The sequence below is a fragment of the Heteronotia binoei genome, chromosome 21 (assembly GCF_032191835.1).
Source record: "Heteronotia binoei isolate CCM8104 ecotype False Entrance Well chromosome 21, APGP_CSIRO_Hbin_v1, whole genome shotgun sequence".
Taxonomy (NCBI): domain Eukaryota; kingdom Metazoa; phylum Chordata; class Lepidosauria; order Squamata; family Gekkonidae; genus Heteronotia; species Heteronotia binoei.
In genome coordinates, this window is record NC_083243.1 from 97,742,030 (window position 1) to 97,769,756 (window position 27,727).

Consider the following 27,727-nt stretch of genomic DNA (forward strand, 5'->3'; position numbering starts at 1 on the left):
TGTGAGGATTCATGTGCCTGACTCTAGTGGCCTCAAGGGACAGAGCGCCAACTTTCCCCCCACTGGCATGCAGCAGGAGAAGCATTTCTCTAGCTGTGCAAACAACAATCTTTTCTTTGGGGGGATTTAAGCCCCCCTCAATTTTTAAAACTTTGTAGATTTTTCTGCAAACCTAAAGGCTCCAACTTTGCAAAAAAAAAAAATCTGTTTTCTGTCTTTGTGGTCCCATTCCATGGAATCAAGTATCCAAAGATCGGGCCATAGTTGACTATTGGAATATACAATATGAGGGCTTGCAAGACTCATGGGGAGGAATCCCATCCTCCCCCTCTGTTGCCAAGTCCGGCACCGCTTCAAGCATTTGCAGCTGCCTACAGGTTTTATGTTTTATTTTGGGAGGCCCCCCCGCCAATGTATTTAAGTTATTTTCTGCAAATTTAGGAGGTTCCATAAGTTTGCAGAACTATCTGCTTTCTGTTAGTATATAGGTCCAATGCACACCTGACTATTTGGTATGATGATGATAATAATAATTTTTAATTTATATCCCGCCCTCCCCGCCGAAGCAGGCTCAGGGTGGCTCACATAGCATAAAATACCACATTTCAACAGTATACAATACAACATTACAATGCAAGAAATACATAAAATACAACATTATAATACAATAATCCTCAATTTAAATATATTAGATATAAATTAAATATTACATTAAAATCAACAGTTAAACTAACAATTTAAAACCACAGTTTAAAACCACAATTCAGTTTGGTGCTACAATCTTAATATGACACAATTGCTCATGGAGATGATACAACAGTTCTACATTAAAAAGCCAGCTGGAAGAGGATGGTCTTGCAGGCCCGGCAGAACTGTTCAAGGTTCCGCAAGGCCCGTATCTCTTCTGGTAACTGATTCCACCAGTGGGGAGCTGTAACCGAGAAGGCCCTCTCCCTCGTGGCTTTCAATTTGGCCTCCTTTGGCCCAGGGATGGTCAGCAGGTTTTGCGAGCTAGATCTCAGTACTCTCTGGGGAACATATGGGGAAAGACGGTCCCTAAGGTAGGCAGGTCCTCGGCCATATAGGGCTTTAAAGGTAATAACCAGCACCTTGTAACGAATCCAGTACACAACTGGCAGCCAGTGCAATTCCCATAGCCTAGGCTGTATATGCTCCCTCTTAGGGAGTCCCATTAATAGTCTGGCTGCCGCATTCTGCACTAGCTGTAGTTTCCGGGTTCGGCACAAGGGCAGCCCCATGTAGAGGGCATTACAGTAGTCTAGTCTCGAGGTGACCTTTGCATGGATCACTGTTCCCAGGTCATCACGCTCCAGGAAGGGAGCCAGCTGCTTTCGCCCGCCTAAGATGAAAAAAGGCAGTTTTAGCAGTGGCTGCTATCTGGGCCTCCATTGATAAAGAAGGCTCCAGTAGTACCCCCAAGCTCCTGACCCTGCACCTTGCTTTCAGTGGCACACCATCAAAAACCGGTAGGGGAATTTCCCCTCCTAGGCCGCCACGGCTCAGGCAAAGGACCTCTGGATTCAACTTCAACCTCCTCAGTCTGAGCCAACCTGCCACGGCTTGCAATGCCAGATCCAGATTTTCTGGGATATCGCCAGGCTGGCCGTCCATCAGTAGATAGAGCTGGGTGTCATCAGTGTACTGGTGGCAACCCAGTCCATACCTCCGGGCAACCTGGGCAAGGGGGCGCATGTAGATATTAAACAACATCGGGGAGAGAACCGCCCCCTGAGGCACCCCACAATTAAGTGGGTGCCTTTGGGACAGCTCTCCCCAGTCGCCACTCTTTGTCCCCGACCATCAAGAAAAGAGGAAAGCCATTGCAAGGCCAGCCCCTGAATCCCTGCATCGGCGAGGCGGTGGGTCAGTAACTGGTGGTCGACCGTATTGAACGCAGCCGATAGGTCTAACAACAACAGCACCGCCGAACCACTTCGATCCAGGTGCCGCTGGAGATCATCCACGAGGGCGACGAGCACTGTCTCCATCCTGTGGCCCGGGCGGAAGCTGGACTGGTGTGGATCTAGAATGGAAGCGTCATCCAGAAAGCTCTGCAACTATAACGCCACTGCCCTCTCAATAATTTTGCCCAAAAGGGGCAAATTTGAGACCGGCCGGTAATGTGCCAATTCGGTCGGGTCTGATGTAGCCTTTTTCAAGAGGGGGCGGACCACAGCCTCTTTAAGAGGTGTTGGAAAAATACCCTCCAATAGGAATCTATTTACGATGTCCCATGTAGGACATCTTAGCTCCCTCTGGCAAGCTTTAATTAGCCAGGAGGGGCATGGGTCCAGATCACTAGTTGTTGGGCGTACAGCAGAGAGAATTCTGTCTACTTCCTCCAAGCTGAGTGTGTCAAAACAATCCAGGATTAAATCAGAAAACAGGCACGGGGCCTCGAGTTCACATACTGCATCTAATGTGACGGGGAGGTCGTGGCGGAGCAATGTGACCTTGTCTGCAAAAATTTTTGCAAAAGCCTCACAACCTATCTTAAATTCCTTAGCATTTGGCCTGCCTTGCAGCAGTGTTGTAGGATTCCTAATCGTCCTAAACAATTGCGCCGGGCGCGAATTTGCAGATGCAATCTTAGCCGCAAAATAAGTCTTCTTTGTGGCTTTGACTGCCATCTCACAGGACCTCATAAACTCTCTATAAGATGTTCTTGTTGCTTTGTCCTGAGTACGCTGTCATTGCCTCTCTAACCGTCTGAGTCCCCGTTTCAGCTGTTGCAGCTCCGGGGTACACCACGGAGCCAGCTTAACGTGGGGGTGCAGAGAGCGTCGAGGTGCGATCTCATCAATGGCTCTGGAGAGCTGGCCATGCCAGGAGTCAACCAGATCATTGAGAGAATCGCCAGGGATCCCGCAGAGCCATTTGGAACCGCTCTGAGTCCATCAGGCTTTGTGGGCGAGCCAAAATAAACTCACTGCCCAAACGGGTTTGGAATGGAGCATCCATACGAGCCTTGAGGGCAAAGTGGTCCGACCATGGCACCACCTCTGCGGTTATATTGTCCACCATAACCCCAGCCGCAGAGATCAAGTCTAACATGTGCCCTGCCTGGTGAGTGGGCGATGTAACAAATTGGGAGAGCCCCAGTGTCGCCATGGTTGACACTAAGTCCATCGCCTGACTAGAGGCCGCGTCATCAGCATGGACATTGAAGTCACCCAGGATCACAAGCTTTGGGTACTCCAATGCCCAGACTGTTGCAGCCTCGATCAGGGATGGCAAGGCGCCAGCTGGTGCGTTAGGTGGACAGTACACCAGCCAAATTGCCAACCCCTCCCCAACATCCCACGCCAGACCGGCACATTCAATACCATTAATCTCTGGGGCCAGGAGAGCCCTAAAGGAGTAAGCCTCTCATATGAATAGGGCCACCCCTCCCCCCCGCTCGCTAGTCCGTGATTGGTGAAAGACTGAGTAACCCGGGGGAACTGTTTGGGAGAGGGCCACTGTATCTCCCTCTCGCACCCGGGTCTCAGTCACGCAAGCCAGGTCCACGTCCTGCTCGAGCAAAAACTCTCGGAGGATAGAGATCTTATTATTTATGGACCTGGCATTGCATAACACCAATGACGGAGGCGAATCATTCAACCTGGCCCCACTACCTGTCACCCTCAGGATGGGACATAGACTGGAAGGTGATAGAGCACTACCTGGTCTCTGTTTCCTTCCCTTGTATCGTTGTCTGTTCCCACCGTCATACCTTCCCCTCCCCAGGAGCACTGGAATCTCCAGGCCAGTCATCTCCTACTGGTCTCTACTTCAGCTGGAACTAATGCAGAAAGCCCAGCTCACACCCTACAATTTATTAACTCCCCAATCTACTCCACCTTGCCAGTCAAATTTCAATTAACCTATCAACCTGCCCACTCTAAAGTTAACCAACCCAATTTAAACCCAACCCGCAATCTCCCTTATAAATTGATTAGCTAAAATATTTTATTTAATTCTGATGGCATTATTAATTATAAAAGACCCAACCCTAACAATAAAACACCCTTAATTAATTTGACAAATATATATGTGTATATATATATATATATCTAAAGCCAATCAAGCCAAATAAATCTCTATAAGTTAGTTAACTAAAAACAATCCATCTAATTAGCAGTGTAACAATTCAATTTTAAAGTTGGTCGTTCGTAAGTGATTGGAGGTAGTTGTTGTAACAAATAAAGTGCTGTTGTGCTTCTATAAAACAAATGTTGTGCAAAGTTCTCTCTAGTTACGGTTTGTGCAGAGCAGGGCCTCCAGTTTCTCAGATGTAATCATGGGGAAAGTGCAAAGATCTCCTCAAGTTACGGTTTGTGCAAGTTTCTTCGGTGTAATCGTGGGGTAAAGTGCAAAGTTCTCCTCAAGAGCAGGGTTCCCAGTCTCTCAGATGTAATTGCGGGATAAAGTGTATTGCTAAAGTGCAGTATTAGGTTCAGCGTGGAATGGGAGGTATAGGGCGTATAGGATGTACATAGAATATTGAACAAGCGGAGACCCGAGCTTGGTGATCCCCCCGCGCAGCCTGGCAAACCCGAGGGAGACCCCCCCTCGCGCCTCCCTGCCATGCAGCAAAGGCTCCAAAGCTCCGTTTGTGGGGTCGTATAAGAGGGCTGTCGTAGCCCTCCACTCCGCTTGTACAGCACTCAGGGCAGCTGTTTCAAAGCCTCCTCACCCAAGCCAGAGGCACTGCAGCTGCAGCCAATCACCATCGCCAACACTCCACTCACGGCATCCGACCCCACCAGTGCCTAGCACCCAGTCCACCCGGCTCCGCTCACCACTCAGCCCCACCCGGCCTTGCTCACACTCCAGACCGCAGCCTCAACAATCCTCCACGTCACGCCAGGCCCAACTCGCTGAAACAGTGGCAGCACAACTCAACTGACGTTCTGAGGAACCCTCCAGACGATCAAACTTTCGCTCTTCGCTTCACCCCAGTGAGAAATCACTAGGTCCGCTATTAGAAGCAGCAATGCAGGCGTGTGGTAAATAGAAGATTCAATTTTTTCCAGTTTTCCAGGAGCTCTAGCACCTGGGCTCCTACCTTGTCGCCATCTTGTTTACTGACATCTTGTTTACCGTTGCTCCAAATTCAAACAAAACTGTTTCATTAATGGTCAGAAGTTTCCCTGATAGTTTTCTGACAAAATTTTCCCAAGCAGCAAAGATATCATTCCAACTAGAACAGCTTGTAGATCTTCTCATTGAGCAGGACTGCCCTGACAGGCATTTGTGCCAACTAGAAAACGACTGCAGATTTATACCCTGCCCTTTTCTCTGAATCAGGGACTCAGTGTGGCTTACAATCTCCTATATCTTCTCCTTCCACAACAGACACCCTGTGAGGTAGATGGGGCTGTGAGGGCTCTTACAGTAGCTGGAAGTGGAGTAGTGGGGAACCAAACCTGGTTCTCCCTGATAAGTCCGCACACGTAGCCACTCCCCCAAACTGGCTCTCTTAGTTTCTGGCTAACTTAGTTTCTAGGGCTGCAGCCAATCACCAATATGCTGGACACGGGCAAAAGCTTTGACTGCACAAACTGACAGGTGGGGTGGAGGAGTGGAACAGAGACAGAAGCTATGATTTCCCTCCCCTCTCTCACAGTCAGCTCATTTGTTTTGCAGACCTGGAGGGGAGGGAGATAAGAGGAATAAAGAGAAGGCTATAGACTCCCCTTCCAAGTCAGTTCTCAAGATCTTCAGGGGATGGATACAAATAGGATCCTGCTTCCTCCCCAGTGGGGGACTTTGGGAAGTGTTCCTGGAGGGGCAGGGACATGCTTGAAACCCAAGCAGTAAATTCACCACTTTGAATTCAGGTATCCACCTCTCCCTTTAAATGCTTTTTGAGAGCAGAGGCCACGTGTGTCTGAATCACTGTTTGGAAGATGTCTTCCATTTTTGTTTCTTACCTTTTTGTATAGTTCCCGGAGACGATAATAGAATAAGCGGCAGGATAAGCAGCCAAAACGAAGATAGGGACTGAGTCCTGTGGGGCTTGCCAGCAATGAGTGGGCATTCATCCTTGGCCTTTCATAATTTGCAACCCATGCCTTGCAGGATTCAAGAAAAACAAAGGAAATGATTTAAAGTGAATATGAAAAATGAAGTTCTGTAAAGGTTTATCAACAAGAGCTGCTTGTTGCTACTTCACTATTCAGCAACTGCATGGTGGCAAGAAGAGAGGTACCTCAGCCATCTTATAGCTCAACAGGATTGAGATATATTTATTTATTTATTATTTATTTTTAAATTTTATTTATATCCCGCCCTCCCTGCCAAAGCAAGCTCAGAGCGGCTCACGATATAAAAATATAAAAACATAAAAACAAACAGTTAAAATCAATACATATTATAAATTACACATTCAATAGTTAAAACAGAGTAATTTGGTGCTAATCTCTTTGATCTTATATGTTTTTAGTGGCGATGGTATTTCCTCAGTTTCCCTATGATACAGGTTCAACGTCAATTGAAAGCCAACCGGAAGAGAGCAGTCTTATAGGCCTTGTGGAACTGGGTAAGGTTCCGCAAGGCCCTTACTTCCTCTGGTAGTTGGTTCCACCAGTAGGGTGCCGCAATCAAGAATGCCCTCTCCCTAGTGGTCTTTAATTTGGCCTCCCTTGGCCCAGGAATCACTAATAGATTTTGAGAACCAGATCGAAGTACTCTCTGAGGAACATGTGGGGAGAGATGGTCCCTAAGGTAGGTAGGTTCTAGGCCATACAGGGCTTTAAAGATAATAACCAGCACCTTGTACCGAATCCGGTATACTACTGGCAACCAGTGCTCCCACCTGGGAAGCCCCAATAGCAGCCTGGCCGCTGCATTCTGAACTAGCTGTAGTTTGCGGGTTCGACACGGGGGCAGCCCCAAGTAGAGGGCATTACAGCAGTCCAACCTCGAGGTGACCATTGCATGGATCACCATTGCCAGGTCGCTGTGCTCCAGGAAGGGGACCAACTGCCTCACCCGCCTAAAAAATGCGGATTTAGCAGTGGCTGCTATCTGGGCCTCCATTGTCAAGGCAGGCTCCAATAGCACCCCCAAGCTTCTGACCTTGTGTGCCATTGTCAGTGGCGCACCATCAAATGCTGGTAAGGGGATTTCCCTGCCCAGGCCACCGCGACTCAGGCAAAGGATTTCTGTCTTCACTGGATTCAGCTTCAAGCAACTCAGCCTAAGCCATCCTGCCACAGCTTGCAATGCCAGATCCAGATTTTCTGGAACACAGCCAGGCCGGCCATCCATCAGCAGATAGAGCTGGGTGTCATCAGCGTACTGGTGGCAACCCAGCCCATACTTCCAAGCAATCTGGGCAAGGGGGTGCATATAGATGTTGAACAACATCGGGGAGAGCACCGCCCCCTGAGGCACCCCACAATTAAGTACGTGCCTCTGGGACAGCTCTCCCCCAATTGCCACCCTTTGTCCCCGACCATCTAGGAAAGCCATTGCCAAGGCCAACCCCTGAATCCCCACATCTGATACTACTTTTCTGATTTATTTAAAACATTTATATGTAGCCTTTTCCCCCAAATATCCCATCTCTCACTAGTTCATGAAACTTGGTTATCCAACTCTGATAACAGAAAGCCTTGCCCAATCAGCTATTACTACACAAGATAAAGGAAGTAGGTCAGGGATGAGTACATATTACTTGTATACCAATCTGCTCAGAAAACCCCAAAGGATAATACTCTCCCTCAATAATTTTATTAACTATACCGTTGCCTTCCCCCTACCCCTTGCTCTCCTGATGTAATCTGGTACCATACTAAAAACTGATGCAATCTTTTTCTCTTGCTTGGTTAGTTAGCATTCAGTTTTCAGATAGATAATTTTTACAGTGCATCAAGCAATACTTGCATAGGAATAGCAGTATAAAAGACAATTTTGGATTTAAGGCTCATTTAAAGATAGAACAAATAATGATGATTTTTGGATTGTGTAGTCAGAGCAGTGGAGAGATTACTATGTTTTTTACTGTGCTGATACGTTTACACCCAACAAATTCAAGGTAGTTCAACAGATAACAGTTTGAAAGCAAGTGGTTGGCAAAGGTACAATGTGCAATATGGGGTTAACCTTTCTTTCTAGATGCTTATCCAGACGAGTTAAGGCTTCAGTCTCTCCTCCTTGCCAAACAGCAGGGGCAAGACCATCAGTGGGGAAACCTGAGGGGTGAAGACAGGAGCAGTGGTTAACCTTAAAAAATTATAACATTAGGTGACTGCTTAACTCTAGATTTAATGCAGCACTGCTACATATTTACTAATCATGCTCCTGTTTAATTCTGGATGACTTTCTGTAACCAGAAGAGGGTGCTATTGAATAAGGACTTGTACAAGGCAAATAGAAAAGTAGTATTTTCTGAAACAAAAAGATCTTAATTATTCTACAATTATCTTATGAACCTTTAAAACAAATCCTATGATGAAAATTCAGAAAGACCACAGTAGTTTAGTTGCAGACTCTGCAGGTACTTCTCAGGTTGAATATCGACATAGCAGCTCTCAGTGAGGTCCGTTTCCTCGAGGAAGGTAGTCTTCAAGAACACGGTGCTGGCTATACCCTCTACTGGTCAGGTAAGTCAAAGGCTGAGAGCCGCCTTTCTGGCGTTGGCTTCATGGTCAGGAACTCCATTGCCTCCAAACTCAAAAACCTGCCAACAGGTCACTCAGATCGCATCATGTCCATGCGCCTCCCACTTCAAAACAAGCAGCATGCAACACTCTTCAGTGTGTATGCCCCAACCCTTCAAGCAGATCCTGCAGAAAAGAACAAGTTCTATGCTGATCTACACAACCTCGTACGGAAGACCCCTACAGAGGACAAGGTGATCATCCTTGGCGACTTCAATGCCAGAGTAGGTAAAGACTCGGAAGCCTGGAAAGGAGTACTTGGCAAACACGGCACTGGCAACTGCAATGACAACGGGCGCCTCCTGCTAGAATTCTGCATGGAGCACCAGCTCACCATCACCAACACTATCTTCCAGCAGAAGAACAGTCTGAAGACAACCTGGATGCACCCACGGTCCAAGCACTGGCACCTTATCGACTACATTCTGGTGCGCCAGAGAGACCTTCGAGATGTCTTACACACCCAAGTAATGCCCAGTGCAGAATGTCATACGGATCATCGTCTTGTACGCTGCAATCTCCGTCTTCACTTTAAACCCACACCCAGGAGAAGAGGTATCCCTCGGAGGAAGTTTCAGGTTGGCAGTCTCCAGTCAGCCGAAGTTAAAGCGGCCTTCCAGGCAAAACTCCATTCAAGAATTGAGGACCCCAGTTGCCCCACAGACCCTTCGCCAGAAGCACTCTGGGAACACCTAAAAACTACCGTCCTGCAGATCTCTGAAGAAGTCCTTGGGTTCTCCACAAGGAAGAACAAGGACTGGTTTGATGAGAACAATCAAGAGATCCAAGATTTACTGGCGAAAAAGAGATCTGCCTACCAAGCACATCTTGCTCAGCCCTCCTGTCCTGGGAAAAAAGCAACCTTTCGCGCTGTATGTAGCAACCTCCAGTGCAAGCTTCGAGACATTCAGAACGAGTGGTGGACCAAGCTTGCTGAGAGAACCCAGCTGTGTGCAGACACTGGTAATTTAAGAGGGTTCTATGAAGCCCTGAAGGCAGTATATGGTCCATCATATCAGACTCAGAGTCCCTTGCGTAGTGCAGACGGCCAAGTGCTCCTCACAGACAAGGCATCCATATTGAACCGGTGGTCGGAGTATTTTCAGGTTCTCTTCAGTGCCAACCGCGTAGTTCAAGATTCAGCAATTCACCTCACCCCACTTCAACCAGTGAAAACAGAGTTGGATGAGATCCCCACTCTAGAAGAGACTGTTAAAGCCATCAAGCAACTGAAAAGTGGCAAGGCAGCAGGAGTTGATGGAATTCCACCAGAGATCTGGAAGCATGGGGGCACAGTACTACATAGCGCACTTCACAAAGTACTTGTCACCTGCTGGGAACAAGGCAAATTACCACAGAACTTTCGCGATGCAATCATCATCACCCTATACAAGAACAAAGGGGAAAAGTCAGACTGCTCCAACTACCGGGGGATAACCCTGCTCTCCATCGCAGGCAAAATCCTTGCCAGAATACTCCTGAACAGACTGGTGCTTACCATTGCAGAAGAACTCCTCCCAGAGAGCCAGTGCGGCTTCAGAGCTAACAGGAGCACCACCGACATGGTATTTGTTCTCAGGCAGCTCCAAGAGAAATGCAGGGAACAGAACAAGGCTCTGTATGTGACTTTTGTCGACCTTACCAAAGCTTTTGATACCGTTAGCAGGAAAGGCCTGTGGCAAATCTTGGAACGTTTAGGATGTCCCCCAAGGTTCCTCAGCATGATCATCCAGCTACACGAAGACCAGCGAGGCCAAGTCAGACACTGCAACGACCTCTCGGAGACCTTCCCAATAGGCACAGGTGTAAAGCAAGGCTGCGTTCTCGCGCCAACTCTCTTTACGATCTTCTTTAGCATGATGCTTCAAAGAGCCGCAGTAGATCTAGATGATGACGATGGTGTCTACATCCGCTATCGCACCGATGGCAGCCTGTTCAACCTGAGGCGACTAAAGGCCCACTCCAAGACAATGGAAAAACTCATCCGAGAGCTACTGTTTGCTGATGATGCTGCACTCGTCTCCCACTCGGTATCAGCTCTGCAGCATATGACGTCCTGCTTTGCAGAGGCTGCCAAGCTATTCGGCCTAGAAGTTAGTCTGAAGAAGACAGAAGTTCTCCACCAGCCTGCACCCCAGGAAGATTATCACCCTCCCTGCATCACTGTGGGTGAATCAGTTCTGAAGACAGTCCAGCAGTTCAGCTACCTGGGGTGCATCATCTCCTCAGATGCTAAGATCGACAAGGAGATTGACAACAGGCTGGCAAAAGCAAACCGTGCCTTTGGCCGACTGCACAAAAGAGTGTGGAGCAACAAGCATCTGAAAAAAGGCACAAAGATCAATGTTTACAAAGCGGTTGTGATGACAACCCTCATCTACGGCTCCGAATCGTGGGTTTTATACCGTCATCACCTGCGACTCCTTGAGCGCTTTCATCAGCGCTGCCTTCGCACCATCCTCAACATCCACTGGAGTGACTTTGTGACCAACACTGAAGTTCTCAAGCGGGCGGAGGTTACCAGCATCGAGGCACTGCTGTTGAAGACGCAGCTGCGCTGGGCAGGGCATATTTCTAGGATGGAAAACCACCGCCTTCCCAAGATTGCCCTGTATGGCGAACTCTCCACTGGCCATCGAAATAGAGGGGCACCAAAGAAGAGGTACAAGGACTCCTTGAAGAAATCCCTTGGCACCTGTCGCATCAACCATCACCAGTGGTCTGACCTAGCCTCAGATCGCAAAGCATGGAGGCACACCGTCCACCAGGCTGTCTCTTCTTTTGAGAACGCACACATAGCTGGTCTTGAGGGCAAAAGGAGATTGAGGAAGAATCGCACTGCTACAGCACCAACCCTAAATCAGACTTTTCCCTGCAGCCACTGTGGCCGGACCTGCCTGTCCCGCATTGGTCTTGTCAGCCACCAGCGAGCCTGCAGCAGACGTGGACTATTGCACCCTTCTTAAATCTTCGTTCGCGAAGCCAAGCCGAGAGAGGAAAGTTTAAACAGCCAACTTAGACACACACTTTTCTGTTCAACATGCTACAGGGGCAGTAGAACAGAATTAATGGGCAAAGTCCTGATAGATGCTTGCATCAAAGCATTTAAAATATTTACATTTTCTTTCACTCTGCTCATAGTCCTTGTCATTTGCTATGTCTTTAACCAAAACAGTGTCTGGTTCTATTTTCTAGGGATTTCTACAGCAACATGAAGTCCCAAGAATAAGGCTTTACAAATGATGGCCCTGAAATGCACAAATCCTTATATAAGAACTATTTTATTTGCTATCACTACTAAATTTAATTGTAAAGTGGATGGACTCCCCGCCAATAATTTATTTTATTTAACTATTTATACCCAACTTTCCTCCCCAATGGGAACCCAAAGCAGGGAACACAATATCTTTTTTTTTCTCTTCCTAACAATAATGCAGATTAGGCTGCAAGATAATAACTGGCCCAAGATCAACCAACAATCTTCCAAGGCAGAAGGGGGATTTGAACCTGGGTCTTCCAGACTCTAGTCCAACATTCCTAACCACTACACCATACTGACAGAAGAACAAGCAGGTTGCCAACAGATGGGGTGGTGGTGGTTTATCTGCTTCTCCAGTGGATTCCCTCAGTATGCAGAAAAATATGACTTTTCTAAATTAGCCAAAAGCAAAAGATGCTAAAACAAAATCAAAATACTTTTTAAAATTAAAGTATTTGATCTGGTTCTTAATGTATGTTTCCCTCCACTAAATAAACCTGATTTATAAAAAAGAGAAAGCAACTATTAGAGGAAAAAAGGATTTTAAATATTAATGCTTTCCACACATTTCTAATGATATAGGTTTTTAAAACATTTTGGGACAGTTTTTCATGTATAATTTCCTTTTATTACTAACCTGCAGTTAAACAATTATTGCTGCAAAAATGGCCAAAATTGCGGTGTTAATTTATTCCTTTATTCAATTTATAGACCCCCCTCCCCACATGTGAACTCAGGGCTGTTTACAACATTTCAATTTTTAAAAATCAAGCCATAAAAAGTTAAAATGATTAACATTAAACTATTATAGGATGGTACTTAAAACTAATTTCTAACCTTACCCCTGGAGGGAGGCCAAAAAGAAGAGAGAGAGGGAGGGTCAGGCATGATGGAAACTGTTGCCATCCACAACCACAGACCCGGTGGAACATCTGTTTTACAGGCCCTGCAGAACTGGCCCTCAGCCCTGCATGCTACAAATGTGATTTGGCAAAGAGTTCCACCAGGGCCAAAGAGGCCTTTGCTCTGGTTGAGGACAAATGGATATCTTTTGGGCCAGGGATCGCCAGAAGGTTTTTCTCTCCTGAGAGCGTAGTGCTCTTCTGGGGGTATACCAGGAGAGGTGGTTCCAGACTGGTTAGGGCCTTAAAGGTTAATACCAAGAACTTGAACCTGATCCAGTATTCAACCTGGAGCCAGTACAGATGGCAAAGCACTGGTTGTATATGAGCTATTAGTCCGGTTCCCATGAGAACTCATGACATTGCATTCTGGACCAATTGCAGTTTCCAAGTCAGTCTCAAGGGTAGCCCTACGTAGAGAAAGTTACAGTAGTCTAGCTTGAAGATGACTGTTCCATGGATTATTATGACAAGGTCAGAGTAAGACAGGAAGGGTGCTAGCTGCTTGATCTGGCACAGTTGAAAAAACACCAGTCAGGCAACATTTGTGATCTGGGCCATCATGAATAATGGCGGTAGGTACCAGTGTTAGAGATACTCCATCAAGAGCTGGGAGCTGACACCCCAGCCATGAGTCCTCCATTCCCAGCCACAGAATCTCTGTCTTTGATGGATTCAGAATCAGTCAACTCTGTTTCTACCATCCAACCATCGCTTTCAGCCACTCAGCCAAAATGGCTGTGGCGGTGTATAAATCAATGGTGCGGTCTCCTTTGGAATACTGTGTGCAATTCTGGTCACCGCACCTCAAAAAGGATATTATAGCATTGGAAAAAGTCCAGAAAAGAGCAACTAGAATGATTAAAGAGTTGGAACACTTTCCCTATGAAGAAAGGTTAAAATGCTTGGGGCTCTTTAGCTTGGAGAAACGTCGACTGCGGGGTGACATGATAGAGGTTTACAAGATAATGCATGGGATGGAGAACGTAGAGAAAGAAGTACTTTTCTCCCTTTCTCACAATACAAGAACTTGTGGGCATTCGATGAAATTGCTGAGCAGTCGGGTTAAAATGGATAAAAGGAAGTACTTCTTCAACCAAAGGGTGATTTAACATGTGGAATTCACTGCCACAGGAGGTGGTGGCAGCTACAAGCATAGACAGCTTCAAAAGGGGGTTATATAAAAATATGGAGCAGAGGTCCATCAGTGGCTATTAGCCACAGTGTGTGTGTGTGTGTGTGCACATAATTTTTTTGGCCACTGTGTGCCACAGAGTGTTGGACTGGATGGGCCATTGGCCTGATCCAACATGGCTTCTCTTATGTTCTTATGTCAAGCCAGCTGTCCATCACCAGATGCATCTGGGTGCCTGGACCTGGATAGCCCAGGCAAGCCCAATCTCATCAGATCTCAGAAGCTAAGCAGGGCTGACTCTGACAAGTACTTGGAAGGGAGATACAGAGGCAGGCAATTTCAAACCACCTCTCTGAAACGTCCTAGCCCCACTAGGGGTCACCAGAAGTCACCATGACTTCCAGGTACACGCATACACACTCTAAAAAAACCAAGCCCAGATACAGCCGGGTGACATTCACATATTAGTGACAGCCCAGCCCCAAACTCCACACCAATTAGGCAAGGGGGCACATATAGATGTTAAACAACATTGGTGAAAGGACTTCTCCCTGAGGGACCCCACACATCAAAGGGTGTCTGGATGACACCCTCTTTCCTAATGCCGCCCTCTGTCCCCAACCCTGGAGAAATAAGGTAAGCCACTCAGGGCCATAGCCAGGATTTCATGTTCTGTGGGGCCCACAGCAGGATTTGTTGTTGGGGAGAGGGAACTAGGGGGCCACCTGGTTTGGTAGCCCTGGGCTCTCAGCATTGTAAGCTGCCTTGAGTTTCACAGGCTAACCGCACTTCACCTGAGCAGTCACAGCAGCTCCACTCCCCCACCCCTTTCTTATGTGCTCCTCTGTCAGAGAGACAGAGACCTCTTGAACTGAAGTTGGACGCTCAGAAGACTGGCTATGAGAAGATTCTCTTCTACCCACCTTGTTCTGCACGCTGTGTTAGGGACAGGAAGAGAAGAAAGCAAAAAGATGAGCAGAAATGCTACTACAGAGTGGCTGTGAGCAAAGAAGACAGATTGGGGGCCCTCCAACGGAGGGGCTATACAGTTGGAAGGGGGGTTGAAAGGTGGGCCCCCCTGTAGCTATGGGCTTGAAGCCACTTCAAGGCTATTCCACAAACTCCTATATCGGTGAGACGATAGGTCAACAGGTCACGGGCAACCATACTGAACGATGTTGTCAGAACTAATAATAACAGAAGCTGACCCGTCTTGATCCGGCTGCCTGCGAAGGTAGTTTCTGTGGGCGACCAGCACCATCTCTGTCCTGTGACCAAGGCAGAAGCCTGATTAGGACAGGTCTTGGGCTGACATGTCTTCCAGAAAACTCTGGAGCTGTTCCACCACTGCTGTCTCAATTACCTTACCCAGAAACAAAAGGTTTGAGACTGGGGGGTAATTGGCAGGATCTATAGGGTTCAAATATGGTTTCTTTAAGAGCAGTATTACTATGGCCACTTTTAATCAGCCCCAGACAGATTCCCGAGCTAAGGAACAGATACAAGGCCCCCTGAATACCCTCACCACTGGCCTTCATCAGTTGTCACACTAGCAGGGGACAAGGGCCTCCTACTGGCTGCCACCACCCTGGTAAGAGTCTGTCTGGGAAGGCCTAGATCACCCTCTCTCCCCACTCTTCCTTCTTAACAAAACACCTTCCATCTGTGACCAGAGACATGAGGACTCCGGCAGTATAACAAGTTTATTATAAGGGCTGAAAAACAACAAGTGATTTGTAAAAAAAAAAAAAAAAAACTTTAGTGCAACAGTGAACATGAAAACAGTAAAGGCTGGTACAAAGAAATAAAAGCCCTGATGTGACTAGTTATATATTCCCTTTCTCTAATTCCAAACAGACTCACTGTCCTTGGATGAGGGATCCCTCCTGCTGCAACCTCTATCCATCTCAACATTCGCAGAGAATAACCTCTCTCTCCAGCTACGTCTATTTATGCTTTCCTCCCAGGGCCCACCCCTCCAAAACTACTTTCACCCAATCAGAGGGACAGAAGGCATCCTGGAAAATGTAGGCCCTGTAGCTGCTTTGATACAGGCTTCCCTGTAGCCTGTAAGCCACACTAGGCCTAGGATCATGACAACACCAGCCATGAAGGGCATGGGTCTAAGAGGCACATGGTCAGCTTAACAGCACCCAGAATCCTGTCCAGTTTGAGTACAAAGAGCACTTCAATTTGTTTATAGATCCCAAGATGCACTTATAACCTAGAATGTTTTTCTAAACCTATAGCCAAATCAGGTCAAGCAAGAAGAATGCAGCCCAAAACAAGCCCAAAACAAGTTGGCGTAACTACCCCAGAACTCTGCAACATACCCAGCTCCTCCAGGGATGGAACCCCATATGTCTCATCATGATTTTCTTGGATCTCTGGTTTGCATTTTTCCATCTGACAACTTGTTATGGCAGCAACAGGCTTCTTAGGTAGTTCCATGCGGCTAATGATGGTCTGGAAACGCTTATATGTAAGAGGAGGTTTGTGTCCATTCAATTCGATTATCCTGCAGAATAGGAAAATGCAGTGACAGATTTGTATGAAAACTGCAGCTTCAATCATGGACTCCCTTTTTCACATCAAGACAAAAAAAATGAGCAAAACAAATGTTTATACCTATTCTGTTATTCCCCATCTTTACCATTAAGGTACCAGGCTGTCCAATCTGGCCCCTTTACATCTTTGTCCTAAAAAATTCTACCATGTCCCAGAGTACACCTTTTTTAAAATCCCCCCTCAACAATATCAACCCCCAGAAAGAAACCTTACCACGAACCTCTCATTTCTTCACTCTAGGGACAATATCCCAAGGTGTTGCATGATCAGGACACCCTCCAAGAAGTACTGCCAGGTCCCAGTTCATACTAGTATTACATGTGTGTTTAGGATTATAGGAAGAGCCCCGTGGCACAGTGTATTAAAGCTGCAGTACTGCAATCCAAAGCTCTGCTCACGACCTGAGTTCGATCCCTGGTGGAAGCTGGGTTTTCAGGTAGCCGACTCGAGGTTGACTCAGCCTTCCATCCTTCCGAGGTCAGTAAAATGAGTACCCAGCTTGCTGGGGGGAAAGTGTAGAAGACTGGAGAAGGCAATGGCAAACCACCCCGTTAAAAAGTCTGCCGTGAAAACGTTGTGAAAGCAACATCAACCAAGAGTCGGAAACAACTGGTGCTTGCACAGGTGACCTTTCCTTTCCTTAGGGTTACAGTGAGGAAATATCATTGGTCCTAGAACTTTGTGTCATACTGTATTGAAGTTGTTAAGGCTGTGGAAGAGAAAAAGAATCTTTCACAAAAAACAGGAATAGAAGAGTTAAAGAGGAAATCTGAGCTGGGTTGCTAGCTTATATAAAACCAAAGCAGCCAAATCAGTTTCCTGCTCAGTGTATGCTGCAGCAGTTACAGCTCCAATAGCCACGTCCTCTCAGTCAACAACTTATGCAAAGGGTTGGGCTTTTAGTCTAATGTTTCAGCAACAGCCACGTGCCAGTCCTTCCCCCACAGGTTGCACGTGTAAAGGGGAGGAACTCCACGCCACCCAGGCTTCCATGAAGGCTTTCAACCACTACATTCACATGCAGTGCTCTGTGAGCCAGCTTCCCAACAAAACAAAGTAGCTACAAAGCAAATGACAGATCCCTGCTTCTTAGTATTTCAGTCCCTTGAATCCAAGTAACAAATATTTTTTTTCTTATATGAGAAAGAAGGGTAAAATAGGGCACCCCTAAAAATTGAAACACTCTTTTCTCTGCAAAAGGAAACCTGTGAACTTTGTGAAGGTTTGACATCGGAGTCCTCACAATACTCTTCCCCCATCTCCAGCTCAGTCATCTCAACAGAAGATCTTAAGAAAGCCTCTCAATTTATTATCCCCTTCTCCCTACACATCTGAAATTTCCCACCCCCTTTTTCACACTGTTGGGATGAATCAGACAACAGTATCATTGTAATAATGACTTGTAGGGAAAAATCTCACCAAAAAGCAAAGCAAGAATAAGCTTCTTTTCCAGAGACAGATATGCTTTAGTATATTATATGAGAGGGGCGGAGGGGGAGAGAGGGAGAGAGAGCGCCATATGGTAACATATGCTGCTTTCACTTTTGAAGTGATCAAATAAGACCTCTGCAAATCAGGACTTTCTCTCCCCCACTGTTCTTCACACCTAGATATATAATTTGTGGTGCAATCAGAAGAGACTATTATTAACTGTGGCAAACAAAATACTGCCCTAGAGTTAATTAGTATAGTATATTGTTAAAGGGTAAAAAAGGCTGGGGAGATCCAGCTCCAATCTCCTACTCAGCCATGAGGATCACTAATGATCTCTGGGTCTGTCACTTTCACAGTATTATTATGAGGATCAGCTGAAGAGTGGAAAATCATATACCTATCTTGAGCTCCTTAGAGAAACAAAATGTTTTGTATGGATGTTAACCAGCTTCTCAAAACCTCTAATTCATTGATAAAGTAGAATCACTCTTCCTCATGTCCCCATATTTATCTGACTAATGTTTAGTATTGGCATAAAAGATAACAAGGGATTTGAGCAGGAACGCACAGGAATATAGTTCCGCTTGGCATCAGGGGGTGTGGCCTAATATGCAAATGAGCTTCTGCTGGGCTTCTACAAAAATGCCCTATGCTAAACAATGGTGACATCAGGGGGTGTGGTCTAATATGAAAATGAGTTCCCGTTGGGCTTTTTCTACAAAAAAAGACCCTGGAAATAATTATCAGTAACAAACTAGGCTTTGGAATTTGGCCAAGACCTCAAAAGGCAACATTGGCTAATATCTTGAAGCATAAGGAAAAAAGGAGTATATACCCACACTGAGGAGAGATCACACCAAAACAAAAGCTTTGGTGATAGTATGGCATAGTGGCCAGCTTTCTATATGGTCAATAGCTTGTGATACATTCACCCTGGAGCTACCCCTGATCACATAGAAGACAGCATATAAATTTGAGATGAATAAATAATTCCAGCTACCAAACTGCTAAGAGTTACAAAATGGTGGTCACATGTTCAGAACATATTAGTGAAATACCACAAAATCTCTCAAGAAACTGCACACTTCTAATGAGTTTTATCACTGCATCACTATTGGCACCAGCTATTTAGTACGTCCTATGCTACCAGGCACACACTTGCTTAGCATCAAGACAGGGTGTTCTAAAATGAGGTCAACAGCATTAAAATGAGGCAGACGTTGCCAACACTATGGCACTATGAAGCACACTGCTTGTCCTGTTCCTTCTTGCATGAATGAGCCACATGATCAACCTTGCGTGCATGCTCTCCTAAAGCTTTCCAAAGATAGCCATAAGAAAAAGATACTCTTCACATAAGCACAATTAAAGGCATCTGTCCCAAAAGATTAGGATAATCTGCATTTCAAAATTTTATTTTAAGTGCAAAGAAGCTAGTAACTTCTGAAAATAAGGTTTTTAGCTTTTACAACTTATTCCCAGAAGTCTGTTTTCAATAATAATAATATGACATTCCATCTGCACATTCTGAAGGAGGCGGGGACAAAGAAAAGAGAAGCAGTCAACCCTAGAAAACAAAGTTGCTGTTAAAATGTGAATACAGGCATCGCTTTACTGCATGGAGAAAGTCTTAATGCTAACAACTCCAACACCAGGGCACTGCTCTACACATAGCTGATGTTTGTCAAAAATAAGTCTAATGACCATCTCTATGATAGAGCTGTACAGAAGAAATGTGTAGAGATTCTAAAGAATTTTGTTTTGTTAAACCAAAAAGCTGAAAGTGGTGCAGACAAGGGAGATAGAAGAACTGATCTTCAACCATAATAATTCATTCATTTAAGGGAAATATAATGAGCATTACAACCAGTGTTCCCTCTAAGCTGAGTTAGCGTGAGCTAGCTCACAGATTTTTAGCCTCAAACTCACACATTTTTTGTCTTAGCTCAGGAAAAATGGCCCAGAGCACAATAATTTATGCAGTAGCTCACTTTAATGCCAGTAGCTTACGAGACTCTGCAGCTTAGAGGGAACATTGCACCACAACACAAGCAATGTCTAAGAAGGGCCCATTACTTTGTGCAACTACATTCTTCATGACAATCACAACTATAAATGCAGGATACGGAAGACATGACATCATATGACTTCATCTATTAAGGAAACTATGTTAATTGTGTTCAATGAATACTGTACAATGCTCCAGATGCAGAATAAGAAATCTGGACTGACAGTGAAGGAAAATATCAAGCAGATAAAAGAATTTAAAGTTGCTATCTCACTCCATGCATAAGACACCTTTTTAAAAAAAAATTCAACCTCTCCAACATTAATATCTCTGCCCATTTAATCAACACAATTCAAATTAAGAACAATTAGCAAGATATCCAGAAGTATGTATAGCAGTTACTATAAAATATGGGATCTACCTCAGCTACAAAGAATGTGGCAAATACATACAAGTGTGAGAATTTTGGTGTATTTTAAAACAGAAAAGCAGAATTATCTCAGTGTGAAACACTGAAATGGTGCAAAAATTGTCTACTAAACTCAATAAATGTGTACAGCTTCAAAAAACAACTTTCATTTATCCCCTTGTCCTATATCACTGCATGTGCATTTTCCTTTTTTGCTTCATGTGTTTCCTCATAGTCTATATTGGAACATTCTACACATACTGTTCCCTAATGTGTCTGGTTTTCAGAAAAATGTATACCTGTAATGACACCTTGTTATATTTTAATTATTGTATAGCTCCTTACAGTACTAAAGAATGATAAACTTCTTTCAATGTATAAGTACTGGACCAATTCCTTTTCTCCTCAGTAGAACCTATTCTTTAGTATGAAAATATAACTCCTGTTCCTGCAGGATCAATTGAAAACTCATTAAATATACATCCTAAACATCTCCAATGTACAGTTCTTTTCTTCTCAAATATGACGATACCATCTGTTTATATCTTACCTGTCCAAGTCATAAAGGGTGTGCGAATTCTCTATCAGTACTTCCACACAAGCTTCTTTAGCCAACTTCACTATAGCAGCATCTCTTTCTTTCCCAAATGGTTCTGAGTCATAATCAAAGGTAAGACGAGTCACCCCCCATTCCTGCAAGAAACCACACAATATAAAAGCTCACAGTACAAAAATGATGTACCAGTCCAAGTGAAGCAGCAGCACTGTTTATGGAAATCAGGCCAGTGTACAGTGGCAGAGTCAAACAGAGGAATTAGGGAGAAGATATCATTTTAGAAGAGTGTCCTTCAACCCACTGAGACCCCAAGGTGTATTTCGAGACCTGAGCCTGAAGTCACTTTTTTTACTGCACTTAAAAAGGGTCTGCTGTCCCTCTTTGTAGAGGAGTAGCAAGATGGCAAGGCAATGTCATTCTGTAGTGGAGACGATTCCTTTTTAGCACAGGCAGGTTCAGATATTCTTTGACTCTTTCTTCCCCTTGCCCAGCACAGCCTGATCCAGCCACCACCCAGTAACTGGCCCTCCAATGCTGCATATGTGCTTGTGGCACCAAGCCTCATTCCCCAGTGAGGTCACAACTCTGGGTCCTCCTTTTTTCATCATACAAATGTGATGTTACATGATTTCCTGTCACATGCTTGCAGTTTAGCGGGTCTTACATCACTGCTTATAGATTAAGGTGGGCTCTGGTTCTGAAAAGATTCCTGAGTTTCAGAAAGTAGCATTGACAGCAAAAGCATTCAACACCTCCACCACCCATTACATATAATCATATTGCCTTAAATATGTTATTTAATACTAAGAAGAGCTTTTTCAACTCTTGCCTTTAGGACACTGAAGTCATTCAAGTAGAAACACACATTAAAGATTTCACACATACCCACTTCTACTTTATAATGTACAAACCAGCACAATGCTTCCATTTAAATGTATGATTTTATATTATGTTTGTGTTCTACTGCATGCACATCAATTAAACATTGCTACTGGCAGTGATCCCCCCCACACCTTTCAAGCAGTAGTTCAGTTCAGTTCAGTTTGCTTTATTATGGTCCATGACCAAATACACAGCACAATGCAGGCCAACAACAACCACATAAAAATTGTAAAAATCAAGATGGACCTAAATAGGTAAAACGTAAGATATTTAAAAAATAAATGTGAAAATAAAATATAGGACATTAGTATGAATAATGAGATATGACAATTAATACAGTAGTGGTCAAACATCTTCTAGCTTAATAAATATAGTACATATAATAAAAGGTTTTAAAATGATACAGCTCCAGAAAAAATATTAGCTAGAATACACTGGTTAAAATTACAATCTGTTACCTCGACATTAACTTGTAAGAACCATAAAATGCAGTTTGATTGCATGGGAACAAAATTTGGCAACTTTATGCATGGTCTCTGTATTTATATCAGTTTCAGTAGCATTTGTGATGGTATACAGAGTACTCAGGCAATTAAGAAAAGATAAAATACAAGCTTGGAAATATTCAAAAAACAGTCAGTTCAGGACCCCTTCTTTACAAAATCCTCACGAATTCTCCTAGCTGCCGCCATAAATTTGGCACAATTAATTGTGAATTGGGGGTTAAAATCTGATAACAGCGTATTTCTGATTTTGAAATCAGAAAACCCGAGACATCCCTCCAACAAAGAATAAATGTACCTGGCTCGTATGCCAGGGTATAGTCCACACACAAACAAAACATGGTCAATCGTTTCAACTTTATCTGCACCACAAGGACAAACCCGCTCAGCCATAGGCACCTTTCTAAAGCGGACCTCAACGACTGCTGAAGGAAAGATATTACAACGGGCCATAGAAAAGGCCCTTCTGTGGGATGGTATTGTTAGAGTTGAGAGATAGGGGGCTGGAGCTAACACATATCTCCTTTGAGGGGGAGCTAGATAATCTGGGACCTTGGCAATATCATTCTGTTTCTCAATGTCTTGTAGTCTCTGTTTGACTATGGCCCTGGCTTGATCCAGGGCCATTATCTGGAGAGATTCAGGTGAAAAGAGATTCAGGTGAAAAGCCAAGCGTAGACAATTTCTGATGGATGCCTTTCAAGCAGTACAATTAGCTCATATCATACAGTATGGAAATAGGTGTGCCATGAAATTTACTTCTATTGTAACAAGGAGTCATGAATAATTCACACCAGCAAAGTTAAAATATTAAGATCTATATGCATACTAAAGGCAACTTGTGATTGTTTAGTAATGTGGTATCTTGTTCCAGTTGTGGCAGAGATCACATGGAGAGGGGCAATAATGCAATAAGAAAGCACATATTTTCCACAATTGGAGCACACTGTCTACCTACCAACTACCCAAATTAAGTTATTAGTTGGTTTGTGATGTGTAAGTGAGGCAGCACATCTAGGCTCCCAACACCAATAATAAGACAAAAGTAATACTGCAGAACTTTGATAATTTGCCATAAACTGGAAAACAGTATTATTTTCACATCTAAAAAGGCATAGAAAAAACAGGAACATTAACATAAGGCATATTTAGGACACCTATTTGGAAATGTATTATATGCTAAATCAAGTCCATATTTTGTATAATTATCACTACAGGGAATCACAGAGAAACATTCAAGTACATTCACAGCTTCATCTAAACCTTTCTGCAACATCTCACTCTTCAAAAACTTGACCTATTTTTCTTGACAAAATGAGTTGGGGGAGGTGTAATGGTTGCCACAGCAAGAATTCTATAGTCACTTCAAAACATGACACAATTAAATAAACTTATAGGATGCAGTAAACTTTGCTTACTGCAATCAAGTGTTCCTCAGACAGATTCACAGTTAGAATTCATTTGTGCAGAGCTGCTACAAATTTGAAATGAAACAAATTGGAAGCATGCAATATTATCCCAATAAAATCTACTGGCTATTAATTGAAGAACTGTGCATAACTACCAGTATAAAAAAGCAAAAAATAGCCAGCTATTTTTTGCAGAATCAAACAACCAGCATTTGATGTAGAAAATGTAGATGTAGAAAAACTCAATTATTTCAGATAAAAATTATACTGTTCAACTTTTCTTTAAAAGCACTATCCTTTTAAAGATTGCATCTGAAAACCACAGCAATTTTTACGAACAAAGTCTGATGTATCTCATCTTGTATTTCATGCATAAAATCATTCTGGAATAGATACTGCTTTTATGCCAACACTGTTAAGGATCAATTTTTACTGATTTTGACCCAAAACACTTTTTTTTTAAATTATCACAGAGATAAGGTTTTTATACTGAAATGCTTTGACTAGCCTCCTGCTAAAGATCTTTTAGAAAAATCTATATGTTTAAACACATTTTTCCGGGGTTGGATCATGGAGAGTTGAGTACCTTCTCAAAGAGGAGTGGACCGGAGCCTCTGTTCTGGGCAGAGAAGGTGACTTCAACACCTGCTGCCTACTTTTCTCAGTTAGGGAAAAGGCCAAGACATGCTTAGGAAATTTTGAGGGGGTTTACTTTGGCTGACGAGGAGTTCCAGTGGGGTTCCTTTTAGGCTTTGAAGAGTCCCCGGTGAAGAATTGCATTCCAGCGTCTACAGAGGGTCTCCGTGGTCATTAAATTTACTTAAACTCATCAAGATTCAAGCTTTCTTTGGACCTTTCTAACATCTTAAATTTATCTTTGGACAGGACGGTGTAAAGAAGGATATATTTAGTTTCAAGGTAAGATTTTTATCTATCATTCCAGACTAAAATAAACCTTACATGAGATAAGGATTGAAATTCGGACTTAATTACGACATTCTAAAGTTAAGGAGGAAAGGGGGTAATTTCGGGACTTTTTAAATTCAAGAAACAAAGTTATAAGCTGAAAACAACTTATGTTTGGAATACTTGCGGTTTCTGCAAAAAATCCCCATCGTCACTGAGTTACTGATCTGGAAGACGTCACAGGAAGTGGCGTCATACAAGCATCGTGAGATTTCTCAACCATCAAAATGAGACTTCGTGGCAAGAAAAGCAGGAAGGCACCATTGGAAGAAGGGAAATTGTCAAGCCTCCTGACCTTCTCTAGGACTAAACCATAGAAAAACTTCGGCGGCCATTAAAGGAAGGTCAAAAAATTAAATTTTTTTAAAAGAATGGGACTTTAAAAATCAGTGGAGCCGGCAGATGTTTTCATAACAGGGTGAAATATATTGGATTATATAAGTGAAAGTAAGTTTGGTGGACCTTAAGAGAAGAAAAGGAAAATTTCTAAAAAAGGGTCAGAAAAATCACGGGTGCCATTTTGTGTAAATTATAAACTTTAAAAATTAATATCTTGAGCTAGGAAGCTCTGAGAATGGCGATTTTGGGCTCACGGGCATGTTCTAATCTATAAGATCCTGTGGTTCAATTTTAATTTTGTGAGACCAACTTTAAAGCCTATTTTTGTGATGGGAAGACAGTAATGTCTGAACACAAGCCAGGATCGAAGCCAGCACGTACGAGGGCCAGTTCATTGGAGGAAGGAAAAATGGCTAAAATACAAATACAAGAGCAATTGGAGGCTATGGAGGCAAGATTGGTCAAAATGATGAAAGATTTAATAACTGATAACAAGAAACAATTAATTAAAGAATTTAAAAAAGATACTGAAGCAAGTGCAGAGGTGGTGAAGGCGAAGATTAAAAAAGAAATTGAGGATCTCAGAAATGATACACAAGCAACATTAAAGAAAGTGCATGTGGTTGAGAATAAAGTGAAAGACCAAGATTCCATGATTAATAAATTACAGGAGAAAGTAGTTCTACAATACTGTAAATTAATGGAAAACCAGATACATCTGAGAGGAGTACCTGAAAATGAAAAGTCTGATTTGAGGACATATATAATAAGAATCATTGCAGAATTTTTGGGTGTGGAGGCTGATGAATCTAGCTATCTTTTTGACTGTATATATAGGGTCAATTCAGTGTATGCCAAGAAAAACAAGTTGCCAAGAGACGTGGTAATAAGATTTGTATCAAGAGATATGGTAGGAAAGATCTTAAGTAAACAATTTGAAAAAACATTGGAAGTAGATGGGAGCAGAGTAAGAATTATGAAAGAGTTGCCAAGAAAGGTCATAAATGACAGAAGACTGTATAAAAAAACTAACTGACAAACTACGGCAGAATGAAGTGAGATACAGATGGATACTGCCAAAGGGTCTACGTTTTGAACATGGAGGAAAGAGGATTACAATTACAAATGTTCAAGAACTGAGGAGGTTTTTTGAAGAACATAGGGGATTTGGGGATACAGAATAAAAGAAGAATCACTATGGATTACAAATTAATATCTTGGAATGTAAATGGACTAAACTCACCGCAAAAAAGAAAGGCTACATTTCATTGGATTAAGAAACAAAAATGTAGTATAATTTGTCTACAAGTAGTACATATCAAACAAATGGATTATAAATTTTTATGGAATAAACAATTGGGAATGGAATTATACTCGTTGCCTAAGGAGAAAAAAAGGGGAGTGTTTTTTTATATTAAACAAGAATTGGATCCAAAGTTGATTTTTAAGGACAATGATGGGAGATATTTAGCAGTGGAAGTGGTGTTGAATGACAAAAAGACGTTATTGGGACTGTATGCCCCAAATGGGGCGAAAGATGCATTCTTTAAAGATATTGTGCAACAATTAGACCAAGTGACATATGAACAAATAATGGTAATGGAAGACTTTAATGGCACAATTAAAATATTTTGGACAGATCTGGAAAAAAAATAATGAAGGAAAATTACCAAAATCGTTTTTTGAATTAGTGAAACAAGAAAGTTTGGAAGATATATGGAGAAAATTTAATCCTAAAGTGCGTGATTATACTTTTTATTCAGCAAGGCACAACTCTTTCTCAAGAATTGATATGCTATGGACTACAAAAGATTTTGGACTTATGAAGAAAAAAATAGAGATTCTTCCTAAAGTGGGGGCAGATCACAATCCATTAATGTGGATGGCAAAATGTGTGAAAAAGACAAGGAGGTGGACGATAAATGAAGATTTACTACAGAAAACGGATATAGTGGAGTCTCTAGAAAAAGAAACTAAAGCTTTCTTTCAAATAAATGAAAATGAGGACATTCAATTTCAGACAGTGTGGGATGCGTACAAAGCTGTAATGAGAGGTATTTTAATTACAATGAACAATAAAGATAAAAGAGCAAAAGAGAAACAAATGCTGGACATACAAAAAGAGATTGCAAAGAGAAAAGGAACTCAAAAAGAGACCGGGAAAAATTTTTTATAAGGGAGATTACAATATTACAGAATCAATTGAGACATTTGTTAAACAAAGAGGTTGAATGGAATCTCAAAAGACTGCAACAGAAATCTTTTGAAGGAGCAAATAAGCCTAGAAAATACCTGGCTTGGCAAATGAAAAAGAAAAGGGAGAACAAATTTATTAATAAAATTGTATTAGGAGGTAAAGAAATTGTAGACCAAGCAGGAATTGAAAGAGAATTCTATAAGAATTGTGCTAAGTTATTTCAAGGCAAAAAGGTGGAGAAAAGAAAAATAGACACATATTTACAGAAAATTGAACTTGTCTATGCTGGGCAGAATTGCTGCAATTAAAATGAATGTTCTACCAAGAATTATGTTCCTATTTCAAACAATTCCAATTGTAAAGGATAATAAAAAATTCAGCAAATAAAAAATTCAGCAAATGGCAAGGAAAAGTTTCAGAATTTGTATGGGCTGGGAGAAAACCAAGAATCAAAATGAAAATTTTAATCGATTTTTAATCGATGCAAA

The 27,727-nt window shown here is 43.1% G+C and overlaps 1 protein-coding gene across 1 annotated transcript in view; it reads right to left on the reverse strand.

The window, feature by feature from the left end:
- Positions 1-27,727, reverse strand: part of CRY2 (cryptochrome circadian regulator 2) — a 65,134-nt gene that overhangs the window by 28,238 nt on the left and 9,169 nt on the right. Inside the window, exons 3-6 of the mRNA XM_060261803.1 lie at positions 20,938-21,080; positions 16,302-16,486; positions 8,116-8,204; positions 5,940-6,080 (exon numbers count right to left, since the gene is read on the reverse strand). Of these exons, the coding sequence (XP_060117786.1) occupies positions 5,940-6,080; positions 8,116-8,204; positions 16,302-16,486; positions 20,938-21,080 (558 nt within the window). The remainder of the gene's footprint in view (positions 1-5,939; positions 6,081-8,115; positions 8,205-16,301; positions 16,487-20,937; positions 21,081-27,727) is intronic.